General features: G+C 46.0%; 1 protein-coding gene across 4 annotated transcripts in view; it reads right to left on the bottom strand.

Moving 5' to 3' along the window:
* Positions 1-14137, bottom strand: part of SPIRE1 (spire type actin nucleation factor 1) — a 148695-nt gene that overhangs the window by 10818 nt on the left and 123740 nt on the right. For all 4 annotated transcript variants that reach the window (XR_010303775.1, XM_064150254.1, XM_064150253.1 and 1 more), the window contains 7 exons: positions 13736-13899; positions 10653-10743; positions 9783-9925; positions 3438-3575; positions 2592-2662; positions 1848-1875; positions 1630-1766 (listed from right to left, as the gene is read on the bottom strand). Coding sequence is in view for 3 of the 4 variants with exons in the window: in XM_064150254.1 (XP_064006324.1) it covers positions 1630-1766; positions 1848-1875; positions 2592-2662; positions 3438-3575; positions 9783-9925; positions 10653-10743; positions 13736-13899 (772 nt within the window). In the remaining variant the exon portion in view is untranslated. The remainder of the gene's footprint in view (positions 1-1629; positions 1767-1847; positions 1876-2591; positions 2663-3437; positions 3576-9782; positions 9926-10652; positions 10744-13735; positions 13900-14137) is intronic.

Below are 14137 nucleotides of genomic sequence, written 5' to 3' on the forward strand. Positions count from 1 at the left end.
CATCCCCGAGCAGAGCCTGGCTCCATCCTCTTGGCACTCATCCTTTGAATATTCATAAACATGAATGAGGTCACCTCTCAGTCTCCTCCTCTCCAAGCTAAAGAGCCCCAGCTCCCTCAGTCTCTCCTTGTGAAAGAGATGTTCCACTCCCTTCATTTTTGTGGCCCTAATAGCACTCATCAGAATGAGCTTGAGCCCAGTCTTCCTTTCTCCTGTCCCAAAAATAACACCAGGAGAGCAAATGCCAGACAAGGTTCAGCCATACTGCAGGGTTACTGAGAGCATGTGTAACACTGACCTTGGCTAAAACAACCTTACTCATAGCTACAAAGAGATTACATGCTTGGCTAATTTGACCCAACATCTGTGATTCATGCACAGGGCTCCTCCTGTAGATGCCCTCATAAAGAGACTTCTCCTTTGTATTTAATTTCTTGGATTAGCTTTGAGTACCATGTGTAACACAAACCCAGCAGGTCACTTCATAATAGCAATGTGAAAAAAAAATAGAATCAATCATAAATATCACAGAATGGGTTGGAAGAGTCCAACCCCCCTGCAGTCAGCAGGTTGTTCACAGCCCCACACACCCTGATCTGGGCTGGTTCCAGCAATGGAGCACCTACTACCTCTCTGGGCAACCTGGGATAGAGTTTCACCACCCTCAGTGTAAAAACTTTCTTCCTAATATCCAGTCTAAATCTCCCCTCTTTTAAGTTTAAAACCATCCCCCCTTGTCCTGTGCAACAGGTCTTGCTAAAAAGTCTTATAGGCCCCCTTTAATTCCTGAAAGGCTACAGGAAGCTCTCCCCAGAGCCTTCTCTTCTCCAGGCTGCACAAGCCCAGCTCTCTCGGCCTTGTTCTCACAGCAGAGGAGTTCCAGCCCTCTGACCATTTTTGTGGCCTCCTCTGGACCCTCTCCAACAGGACCATGTCCTTGTGTTGAGGACTCCAGAGTTGAGCACAGCACTCCAGATAAGGAGAACAAGTAGGGAAAATAAAAGCTAAATCTGTGCAAGGCATCACTGAATTCCCATTCAAGGAGTGATTCCATCCAGCCTGCCAGATTTATCTCCAGAGAGTTTATTCACACCAGGAAAAGATACCACTTGCAGGTTGGAAGAGATCTCAAAGATGAAGTCCAACTGTTAGTGCAGCACTGCCAGGTCACCACTAAAGCAGCACAGCACCACACCTGTCCAGTGGCCCAGACTCATTTTTTCACCTGTAACGTGGAAGAGGTTTCAGATGTGTTGATAGCACAGCAGTGAGTGGAGGAGACATAAATGTTCAAGCTTCAGAAAGATTACTAAGAGCATTACACACAGTATCACAGTAGAAACAGTGGAAACAATGATGAGGGTAGTGGAACACTGGAACAGGTTGCCCAGGGAGATGGTTGGGGCCCCATCCCTGGAGATATTCAAGGTAAGGCTGGACAGGGCTCAGGGCAACCTGATCTAGTTGAAGATGCCCCTGCTGACTGCAGAGGGGGTTGGACTAGATGAGCTTTGGAGGTCAAGACCATTTGATGAGTCTGTGACCAAACCAGGCAGACAGCATCTTCTTACTGATGGATAAGTCAACGCGAAGCACTGAGGAAGCATTTGCAGCAGAGCTGTTTCCCACCTGGACATGCTCCGCAGCGAATGGTGGTGACTGGTAGAGGGTTTCTCCGGCCTCATAAAGCTTTCTCCTCTTTGCAAGGTGGAAGGTCCCAGTGAGAAGATAGGGAGAGTTGAATATGGCTTTGATGGCAGCCGCATCTGTTGAGAAGAGAAGGAGCAGTCAGTGTCACCACAAAGACTGCAGCTTTTTAGGAGGGCTCTCACCACAAGGCTACTTACTTTCTTGCAGCAGTGTGAGCACACAGGCCTGTGTGAGAAAGGGAGAGCAGGAATCATTTCACTAGCAAAAACGACATTTAAATCAATGAAAAGCAGTGTCTTCAGGATCTGGAATCCTCCCCCACCTTCCCCTGAAGCAAACCTATTTATTTTTAAAGCTACTTCAGTGTGATAGCTGCAGTCAGAACATGATGCCAAAAGCAAGAAGAAATGCTAAACAGCTACAGCTAAATGAAAAAAATAGAGAGGAAGAAAAGGCAAAGTGTTTTTGCTCTAAAGAATATTTTTTGTGAGATGGTAAGTCAGTGGTTCCACAGATTTCCAGACTTCACCATTCAGCTTAAAATTCTTCATTTTGACTGCCAGTGATCCCTTTTCCTTCTCCCCACATCAATACTCAAAAAATAATGCAGAAGGAAAAGTGCCTTGAAACGTTTCCCCCAGCAAGAGAGATTATGGCACCACTGACTGGGGAGTCTGAGTAAATGCCATCTCATTCTCTCCTGAGCTTAAATGAAGAAAGGAGTTGTTCCTCTCCACGTGAGCCAAGTGTTCCAGTCCAAGGAAGCAATTCTGTCACTGAGGAACGAACTCCCTTGGCACCATCATTCTGTAACATTGACTGCTACAGAAACCAAAGCAATAGACAGTACACCGCAGGAACATTGGAGGGTTTCTAACCTGCCAATCATTATTTCCCCCTCTGAAACACTACTCATTTATTACCAGATACTAAATATTTACCTCTTACAGAACTGGCAAGTGTAAGACCAGGTAAAGAAAGAAAACCTTCTGGTTCGACAGCAGAAGCAGAGCTAGAAGAAGAACGGAGAGGAGAACTGTTAGAAGTGAAGGACACAAGAACAAATGGACACAGATCCCTGCCATGACAACAGGCAACAGCTGAGTGTAGTCAATGATATTTTAAGATTGTTGTTCCTCCACCTTAAATGCATTAAATCTTTGCATTAAGTCTGCCTACTAGACAGAGGTAAGCCTGTAGGTTAAACACACTGCAAGGTGCAAAATACACTTGCTGGAGGTGTTGAAGAAACACAAGTCAGAAGTGTGAGAAAAACACACTGCTGCTGCTGCTGGTCAATAGCAGTTCCCAATCTGCACTTTAGAGAACATGATGTGGTAATTAATGGGTTCTCTACTAACAAACCTTCTCTTGGGGTCACATGTTGTCTGACTTCTCTGAAAACGTTCATTCCCTTTGCTTGACAGCTAGGAGTCATGTGAAAAACATGTAGCTCCCTACTGCTCTCTGTATTTTCTGCAAGAGAAATGCTGAGCAGTGCTGCAGGAGGACAGAAATCACTCCAGCCCATGAAGTTTAAACCACACACAGAGAGGTGCTCTGTTAACAGCTAACGCTCCTGCATTTCACAGACAACCTGGACAAACAAGGCACTTCCATGGTGAACTGGGGTAATTTGAGGAAGCTGACCCATGTGTTGGGAGATGTAGGGGATGTCTGGTGGGTGTCACCTCGTTCTCTCCAGCACAGGGTAAGAAACAAATGTGTCAATGGGAGGCTTGTGCACCAGCCTCCCTCAATGAGCCTCAGAGATGCCTCAGCCCTACCTTTCCTTTCTTGAGAGCAGTGTAGACATCTTTATACTGCTGGTACTTTTCCAGCTCCGCTTTCACCAGCACCTGACGGATGTGCATGACCTCCTCCACCGTCAGAGCCAGGCATTCCACTGGGTAACAGAACTCCTCCTGGAAGCCAAAGGAAAGGTATTACTTCAGAGTCAGAAGGCTTCTTCCAGACTCCAGCCTAAACAACCAGCCACCTGGTTAGTAGCTCCAGAAACAGAGGGTTTCTCCCTTCAAACTGGAGTAGCAGTGGCTCTTTCATGGGCATCACAGGAGTTCTTACGGTCAGAGACTGCGTGTGATCTACATGGTCTGTTCAGCCCTTGCAACAATGACAGTTCTCTCCATATTTCCTCCTCAAAGCACTTGACTCTCTCTCAAGATTGTTACCATAAAGATTAGTTTCAACATTCAGGTTTGCAGTTTGACAGGTAGAAAGGCAATCTGGCAGACGGCATTGCTTTGAAATACAGTCTTTGAAGACACGCAGCTTCTCCGAGACTTTGTGATACCCAGAGTGGCCAAGGAAAGTTGTTAGTAGCCCATTCTAGCAGAAATTTTTATTCAGTGGTACCACATCTTGGTGCTCACATCACCAGAACCACACCAAGACTACCAGGAGTTACGGCAGTTGGGGCAGGGAAGCTCTCCTTTCTGCCCCAGGAAGGGCACAGCAGCAATTTAAGCTTTACAGAATACTCTCCCGACAGAAGGTGGGAGAACTGCTTACCCAGCGTTGCATTAGTAATGGCACAGGCCAGCAACACAGCTTCCCACTTAGAAAACTCTGCAGCTCTTCTGCACCCTAGCATTTAGGAGAATACTGAGTAGGGAACTGCTGAATTTGGTACCAGAGAATAAAGAGCACCAACCCAATTTGTAATCCAGCCCTGTAGTTGATTACACATTTCCAACAGAAAGACAGAAGCCTCTGTGGGAACTCCCATTGCTTTGTGCCTGGGGAACCCCTTCAGCCCGCCCAGACCGGCTACTGTGCAGCAGTGACAATGAGATGTAATGCTCTCTGAATAAAGGCAGGAATGTCTCCTGCGAGCACAAAGAGGTGGCTGACAGTTCGGGGCCTCCTCTACAAACTGAAGCGACGAACCGGATTAGTGGTGCGATGCTCTGCTTCCAGCTCCTCAGAGGTCTGTTCTGTCTTTCTGTTAGGTTAAGAAGGAGAATCTTTCTAGCTTGCAGACCTGGCCAAACATTAGCATTTAGGAACCACCACATTTTGAAAAGCTGTTGTCTTACCTATCTAGAAAGGGAACACAAAGAAACTTCTCTCTGTTTAAGGTACCCCACAAAAGACTAGAATTAACTCTGTTAGATTTGCCAGCTAAGCCTCTAGGGGAGAGAACTCCCTGGATTTCTGGACAGAGCAAGCTACATCAAAAGCAACTGCAACTTGCTCTGAGGTGTGAAACTGCACAGCCAAAAGAGGATGACCTCTGCTCCTCAGGAGCAAGTGTACAGCTAAGAGGCAGCTCTCAGCATTTCTCTCCGGGTTCTTCCCATAGCAACTGCCTGGCGATGGAGAGGGCACTGCTGAAGGCTGGGGCAGCGAAAGGAAGTGGGTGGGAAAAGCCTGGTGCAGACAATGCCAGCAACACCCCTCCGGTCTGTATCGTGGGAGCCTGAGGGAAGCTGCCCGAGCTGAAAGAGCCTGGCTGAATGCTTGTAATCACTCAGGGCTTCAAGTCCTGTAGAAGTAGGTGTCTCACTTGAAGCTCTTCCTTCCCCCTCACGAACGCCCATTCCTTTAAATTACAGAGCGATGACGCCAGGGAATTTTGCTCCTTTGAAGAAAGTCTGCGGATCTGCTACAGGTGTAGAGCAGGTAATAGGGGAACAGTGTGGGCCTGTCGTTGTACCAATCAAAAATGGTCATCACTAAAGCAGGTAGAGAGAGCCAGCAGGCAACAGGGGAAACATAGAAAATGTTCACATGTTTAAATGCTAATGTTTTAATTCCAGAGCTTACACAAGGACAACAAAATGTTAATGCAACATTAAATCAAAGACAAATATGATGCTGATTTCACAGAAAAATCCTTGATTTTGGTGGGTTTTTTTCCCTTTTTGGAATAAAAGTACACAAAATCTTTCATTTCTACACTACCTCTAAAGCATTGAAATTAATTAAAATGATGCTAAGAGCTGACTAAACTTCCTTATGCAACGATGCTTTGGAGTTCTTGCTCAAACTTCTAACAGGGATCTACACTCAAATCCTCTCACCTGCAGCTGCCTCTCTGCCACACTTGCACACAACAGAACATACTACAGACAAAAAGGTTTCTTCTCTGGGACTGTAGTCGACTCTCATTTCAATATTAAAGACAAGTCAGAATTGGTATTTCTAAAGGGAAAAAAAAAGTCTTCCTTAAAAACAGTATTTTGAACTTGCTGATTCCAAGCTCCTCATGAGGACTGGCTTAACACTTTGTGCAGACTTACTCTGTACACCATAGTAACTCCAGGTGTACATGTGTAAGTTTTGCTGTACTCAGGAAAAGCAGGTAGTAAGAACTGCATCTCCCTGACGGGAAATAAAGTGCTTTGTAGGTCACTCTCAGCAACCCCGCCCCTAAAAGCTCCTTGTGACTAACAGGTTCTTACACTAAGAGAGTCCTCATAAAATTCCTCATTAAAGGCTGGCACCAGGCATTCAAATGAGCTGCTCCAGCAAACTGCAACACGAGCAAGTGCTGGATTAGCCTCTAAATCCTGCAACTCGCAATTAGGCAAGCACTCTAAACTCTGTCTGCTTCTGCAGACAAAAGGGTTGGAAGAAGTCAGCTGGGTATCTCAACTACAAAGTCTCCTGCAGCAGGTTCCACACTCTCACTGGCTGGGACAAGAAAAAGAAGGGAAAAATTAAATTGTTCCTGTTCAGCTCTATGTAGGGGTAAATGAAATTGGTTTTCCTGTTAGAGCATCTGCCTGTCCTAGTTACTGCATGTTCTGAGGATCAAAACCACATGTAGGTTTTCAAGTAAAACAGACTGCAAATGCTCTTCCACTCTGCCTTCTCGTTAGAAACACAAACCCTTATCCTTTTCAACACAGTCCCAAGGATTACAATGGTTTTGTTGGATTTTTGCTGTAGGATCTTCAGGTGTTGTAACATTTAAGGTCTGTCCCATTGATAATCTTGTGATGTTGCATTTTTAGTTTGCTGTCCTTTCAGGATTGATTTCTTTTCCCCGTGAGGTGATTGAAGACACACAAACATCCTACACACATTGAAATCACTGTCAATCAGGTGCAGTGTCCCAGCCTGAGCTTTCAATTCTTGCCACAGCTTAGAAAGTGCTCCCCTGGGAGGGAACATGCTGGTGAAGGTGATTTCCAAAGCCAGCAAAAAGAGGCAAACCTTTGTGGGTTTCCACCTGCTGGCAAAAGCTCTCTCACAGAGATAGTACATAGCCCCTGCCACCCCACACATGGCTGCTTCAACGGGATGAGAGCTGAGCAGAGAAGCTGTTTGCATAGTTGAAAAAAGTGGTCTGAAAGTCATCCTTGGAAATAAACTGGTTATCCTAGGAACCTGAACAATAGATAGGAAGCAGAGAAGCGAACGCTGTACATAAACAAACCATTAGCTTTGGTCTTCTGGGTCAGGGAAAATAATGATGATGATGATAATAATAACCCCCAAAGCAATCAGAGTGCCAAGGCATTCATATACACGTCTCAGGATGCTGGCTTCATCTCACTGATGAAGCACCACATCAGCGAGCACACCACCAGGCTGACCCACCCCCGGAATTCTCTGAGCTGTCCTGCCTTTCCATGGTGGGTGACATATCAAAAGGACTCCACTGGGCATCTTTCCAAGCCTGTTTCCCCTCCCCACCTACTGAGGTCTAACTCCCTCTGTCTGATGAGATGCCAGTTGACAAAACTGTCGTTAGTATGCAAGACAGAGCAGTTCCTTGCTAATCGTGCTAAGAGACCGTAGCAAGCTCCTGCCTGGTTTCCCTGGCTTAGTTATGGACGAGGACTCCTTCACCTTGGAGAGAAACTGCAGTCACGGGAGCAGGTGATAAGAAATGAAACTCCATCAATCCTGGAGGAAGGGATGAAGAAGTCAAGCAACAAAAGTCAGTCACACTCTGCACTCGGCGAGCAGCGCTCACTCCGGGAACGGCGACGTTACATATGCGGCATCTGGCGCAGCCACTGAAAGGAGCTGACATCCCTCCAGGGAACGAAAGGCTTGCAGTAAGCCACAGCGTGGACCTGGGCCAGTGCCAGCATATCAGAAACCATCTACCAACACTAGAAACAGAAGTGTTGTGGAGATTGACTGTCACACCCTAGAGGGCACTATTGCCAAGGCAAAGAATTCATTTCCAGGCATGACATGGAATAGACTCCTACTAACATAGCATCACCTCACTACTGACTTTCCTTCCTTCTCACGTCACAGCCAAAGCCAAGCTAGGGGACTGTTCTCTGAAGTTAAAAAACCCAACCTAATACAACCCAAAACTCCAAAAGGAACGAGTAAAGCCTTTCCCATATATTTCCACATTAGCCTGACTGACCTAATGGCTTTTTTATAGATTGACAGAATGGGTTGGGTTGAAAGGGACCTTAAAGATCATCTAGTTCCAACCCCACTGCCATGGGCCAGGACACCTTCCACCAGATCAGGCTGCTCAAGGCCTCAACCAGCCTGACCTTGAACACCTTCAGGAAGGGCACATTCAGGACTTCCCTGAGCAGCCTGTTCCAGTGTCTCACCACCCTCACTGTAAAGAATTTCTTTGCTTTCCCCTTAATATTTCTAAAGGGGAGTAGAATAATTGAATTTGTTTTTCTGCAGTGGTTTTATTTTGGATATATTGTTTCTAGCTATATGTCAGTAAAGAGACTGACAGAGGGAAAAAGTGTGCTCAAAAAGGTCCTCTTAAGAATTTGGCTGAACCTGTTTAACTAACAGTTTAGAGTATTTTTAAGTTGTGTGACCCCCTCAAATTTTTGAGAGACCACTTTTTGAGTGAAAGATACTTAGATGCACTAAAAGAGTGATGGAACAAATGCCTCAGTGTAACATACAATGTCCTCTCCCCTCCTCCCCTTACGCAGTATGTCTGTGAATGACTGCTCTGGGCCTATCAGAAAATAAACCTCGTGCTTCCACATGCAGTGAGTGCAGCAGGCAGTGACAGGGCAATCCATGTCATATGGCAGTGTCCTCAAATGCATGCTGAAGAAACCTTCCAGCTTGGTTCCGCTGCAATATGTTCTGCCCCAAGTTGCCCCTGGCAGAAGGCTACTCGTGTTGTGTGTTTACCAACATGCTACTGCCTGACCTCTACCTGCAATCAGAAACTAGATTCTAGATGGAAGGATACAATGATGAAAACATGGCAGACCCTCTGCAAAGGAGGAAGCATGTTGTGGGAATAGCTGGAGATTGCTTTCTTGTTACTGCCCATCTAAGAGGTTTGGATGCTGGCCACCATCTTCTGGGACATGAGGAACACTCCTCAAAAACTACAAATACCACTGCACTGCAAGTGATGGGGGGTGAGTGACTGTTGCCTTCCTCTCAAGGCTACAGTGTGTTTATCTGTTTTTCTTTTCACCAGCACCTCATGGGGCATACTTCAAAACCCTGCTGGCAGGAAAAGAGCTGAGGAACATATCCTGCATGAAATGACAAAGCACCAAACCAGCAGGTCAGCATAAACTCACCAGGATTTCATACCCATGGCTGTTTATACTCTGTTGGAAAACAGTTCTTAATTAAAGCTAATTGATCAAATGTACTTTGCAAGCAGTAGCACAGGGTTTTGCCTCAGTAACCTCGAGAAGGCAACAGAGACAATCCTTGACTTGGATTACTGCAAGTGCTTTTGTGTGTATAAACATTACCACACGAGTTCTTAAGGTGGGCAGAGAAGAAACTATTCCATTCACACTGAAACACTTGCAACAACTACAAAATCCTCCCCCCCACCCCAGATCCATCCACTGCTTTGGAATTGTGTCTGTTCAAAAAGAAAATCAGCAAGCTGAAGTTCCTCTGTGTCGGTAACACTCTGAAATGAAATCAAGATACGTGGCCTTACCCAGAATCCTACTCAGTGCCAATGTTTCCTGAGGCACAGGGACCTGGGATTTTGGATAAAAGGACCAGAGAGACAAAGTTCAAACCTTGATTTCGAAACGTCTTTAGTAGCCAAGGGCTGTTTCTGAATTGAGGACCTTTCTTTGAGTCAAGTTCTAATCACACTGCAGCCAAGCTTTAATTTTCATTACGCTCTTAGCATGCCTCTTTTTCTCTCTCCTACCACCCACTCCACTTACAAGTGATCTGGAGCTCTGTTTGGAAGGTGGTAGGAACTGTCTCACATTGGTTGGCGTTTCCTTTTCAATGGAGTGTCTTCTCTGAGGTGGCTGCCGTCTCTCAGGCTGGGGTGTAGATGATATGGGCAAGAACTTTGGAGGCACTGGGGATTCAAGCAGGATGAAAACATTAGTTCTCTTAGGACTGACTGCTGGATAACATCTACACTGTACTTAAACCAGACACTTGTTTGCTACAATTCCCACCACTGGTGGCTGAAGTTACACACACATACCAAAGAGCATCTCCAAGACATGTATCACACTCACCCCTTTTTCCACACTGAGGGAACAGGAATGCTCCTAAACTCAAGCAATATGGGTGTGCTGCTGTCCAGCTATCACTGCACACAAATGCAATGCTTTGGGGTCATATTTCCCCATCATGCACAGCACACACATGCAGATCCTCCTCTCCTCCCAGTAAGGACTTAGGAGGAACAGTGGTGATTCTCTGTGTCTTTCAAACGTGCACTTGCCATGCTGACAGAAAAGCATTTAAACTGGTCTTAGCTTAGAGGATGTTTCTGCAGCAACAAATTCTTTTATGAGGTGAACATAGCCAAACTACCCCCTAGTCACTTGTATCTTTCTCTGCAGTTCCACACCAGGTATGAAACCTTCTGCCACACAAAGATATCCACACACAGGGGAGGTTGATGCCTTCCCATCCTTAATCACATTTCATCTATTCTGCAATCCTAGGGCTCAGCTTTAGAGATTTGCCACATTCAGCTTCAGCTTTCTGGAGAAGTTTCAGACCAAGTCCATGGCACAGAAGACAACAGAAGTGTGTAAGAGCAGCCATGGGGCTCTCTCATCGAAACTCACCCTTTCTGCTGCTGGTGCCTTCTTGAGAGGGGTCTTCTGCTTGTGAGGGGGAGATGCTGCTGCTGCTTCCTGATTTGGGCACAGACTCCTCCTGTGTTGCAAAAGGAAAAGAAGCAGAATTCCTCAGCAGTTGTTTTAAACTCTCCTAATGATTCTCAGCACAAAGAAATCAAGATTCACAGACTGCATTAGGTTGGAAGAGACCCTTCAAACACCCTTGCAATCAGCAGCCACACCTCCAATTAGATCAGGCTGCCCAGGGCCACATTGAGCCTGATCTTGAATGTCTCCAGGGACAGGATTTCAACCACATCCCTGTCCCATCACAAGCTACCAAAGGTACTTTGCATCACTCAGTCACTCAAAGCTCCAGAAGAAGTCCTGAGGAAAACACAGCACCAGGTAAAGGGAACGTCCAACACTCAGTTTCTTTAAAAACTGGAAGGAATGGTTCATGGCTGCAATTCAGTGTATTTAACTATCCTGTGAAAAGAATGAGATCAGAAGAGAGCTGCACGAATCCACTGAGACCTGTTGATTTTCCTCATTGTACTCAAGGACTTCTCAGATTTGCAGCCACAGCAGCCATGTTACCTCAGTTTTGTATCTCAGGCTAGCAGGGAATTGATCAGCACTTCTATTTCCTTGGTCTCCAAAGAACTGAGAACCACTCAGATAAGAGATCCAGGGAAAGAGAAACTCATCTAGTCCCTGCTGCACTAATCCTTGATCCTGGTGCATTACTCCTTTCCTCTGTATTCAGAAGAAATCTCAGCCATTACACAAGCATCATGACAGCCCAGAGCAATTCCTGCATGTTGAAGGAAGGTGAAATGGGCTTTGACCAACACCTTTCAGCTGTCCAAAGCATTATGCCACCCTAATCATTAAATCCTTTGCTTGCACCTAAATGCTGTCTTCAGACACCAGATACCAACAAGATAGAGATCATGACAGAAGCCTCCCAAATGAACAGAGCTGAAGAACTGAGTGTGAATGCTCTTTAGCTCTAATGTGAGTGCTTTTAACTAAGGAGACTGGCAGCACTTAAACTGTCAGCATTTACAGATCAAACAAGTGACTGCTCCAAAGCCCCAGCAAGTGGCTGAGCTCTCCCACAGATTTCCTGAGCTACAAGCACTGCACACAGGGAAGCCTCTACTGGCTGAGAGGTTGGCTTCTTTGGTCACAGCAAGCCAGGACAGAAAAGCTGGCAGGGTTGCCTCAATGAACATCATGCATCACAGGACAGAGGGCTCCACACATGTCCATCAGGTGATCTGTGCTTCATGCTCAGCCCCAGGGAGTGTGTTGTGTGTGAGGACACCGTGGTGTGTACTGTTCTCATCTTTGTATTTAAGGAAGAAATCTTTTACACTAAAGGTGGTGAAATGCTGGCTCACACTGCCCAGAGAGGTTGTGGAGTCTCCTTCTCTGGAGAGATTCCAAATCCTCCCAAACAAGATTCTGTACAACCTGCTCTGGGTGACCCTGCTTTAGCAGAGGGGTTGGGTTAGATGATCTTCAGAGGTCCCTTCCAATTCCTACTGTTCTGTGATTCTGTGGTTTCTGGAAGTAAAACATTGGATACAGCTAAACGTGCTCTCACACTTGCCTGCAAGCTTCCCATCACAGCAGCATAAACAGCCACCCTAGGGAGAAAGGAATCATAGAATGGCTTAGGCTGTAAGGGACCTCAGACTGCTCAATTCTCCACAGAGGGCTAAACAAACAGAATTTTACATGCCCTGAGAAAGCTGCAGTTTTAAAGGCATCACCTTATTTAAACACCTCAATATGTCACTGTCCTGGTTTTCGTCTGGATGGCTGCAGCTTCATTAAGACCCCATTTTTATATCTGCATCAAAAATCACTGTGAGACTGCTACTCCTCTCTGCCACACCAAGCAAAAAGGCACTTCCTGTGCCCTCTCTGAAACTGTGATTTCAGTGGTAATGCAGAAAAAGGTAAGGGCAGAAAACAGGAATGGTTTGTACAGTGTTCATCCTTGCCATCAAAGGGTAAAGGGCTGTGTCAGACCTTCCCTTTCACCTCTGGCTGACAACACTGAGTGTTGAGGCGTAGTCTGCATCACAACACAGCTGAGAGAAGAACAAAGGGGATGCTTGGGGAAGAAAATGTGTCTGCATCATAGCTAATTTTGAGGTCCACAGCTCAGCAGGGCAGATATTTGCAGGCTGTCATTTAGAGCAGAACACAGCCATAATTTAACTCCTAGTGAGCAATAGGTTAAGCCCAATTCAAAATGCAGGTACAGAAGCAGCCAAGTCATTTATGGGTAATCAGGACAACACTCTTCCATCTGGTACATATAAAGGAAAAATCAGTACAGAAAGAAGACCTTTTGACAGAGCTACCTATACTTCTCTCAAATGTTCTGCACCCCACCTGCTTCACCAGCTCAGGGAATTCCACCCAAACCCCCTTCAGTCTCTCTACGCTACATCAGCACTGCTCCTGAGCCCCAGCCAGTACTCTGCTGAACATTAATCGTCTTAACTGCTTCATCAGCCACTTCTGTTGACTCAAGCCAGTAGAGCAGCTGTTCTCTCTGACAGCTCCATGTGGCTGATTTGTTTTCAATTTATCTGCTTATTCTATAGGACTTTGCTTGCCTAAATGGTATTCCCTAATGAATACTCAGTCAGACACCTTACTTCCCCCCAGCCCTGAGACCCACTTCACATTTCCCTATGGAAAGCTTTATTTTCCTGACTTCTGCTCCTTTTCCCATGTGAAACACTGTGTTGCATTAACTTCAGGATGCACAGAGCCACAAGCCAGGAAGCTCTAAGTTCCAGATCCAACTCTCACTGACAGGTCTTTTACTATTCCTTCATTCTGCCCAGCTTCATTCATATTACTAAAACCTCATACAGCCTCTACTGCTGAGAGATCTCAGAATGAAGAATAACTTCTGCTCTCAGAGCATATGCACCAAATGATGCATCCACACAAGACACCCACATGACAATCCCTAACACCTCTGATCAGTACAGCAGATCGAGGAACAAGACTCAATTCCATCAGATCCAGAAGCAAGCTGTGTCCTGGCTTTTTACCTCAGAATCCGAGCTGTCAAGTTCAGCCAAGGTGGGAGCCTTAAGGAGTCTCTTGCGCTGCACTGTCACTTGTGTGGCGCCGTTCTGCTTTCCTTGTGGTGCCAGGCCACCGTTCACTACAGAGGCATCCACCTGTTTTCTTCCAGCCTCTGGTGTAGGCACATCTAGCAAAAGAAGAGAACAATTGGTGTCTGGACCCAGCTTTTATTTTGCCTTCTGCAGCCTTATTGCCAAGGCAAGGTACACAGAGGGAAAGCAAATCATTGTGATAGTTACACATGTGCGATCGTTTGGCTCTAGTGATACATTGCTCAGAGAACTACAGGCAGTGGCTTGTGGTACAGAAGCATTATGAAAGCGTGAAAGCAGTGGAAAAAGCAGCAGTGCACAAAACTAAATACC

Source organism: Pogoniulus pusillus, chromosome 10 (assembly GCF_015220805.1).
Source record: "Pogoniulus pusillus isolate bPogPus1 chromosome 10, bPogPus1.pri, whole genome shotgun sequence".
Taxonomy (NCBI): Eukaryota; Metazoa; Chordata; class Aves; order Piciformes; family Lybiidae; genus Pogoniulus; species Pogoniulus pusillus.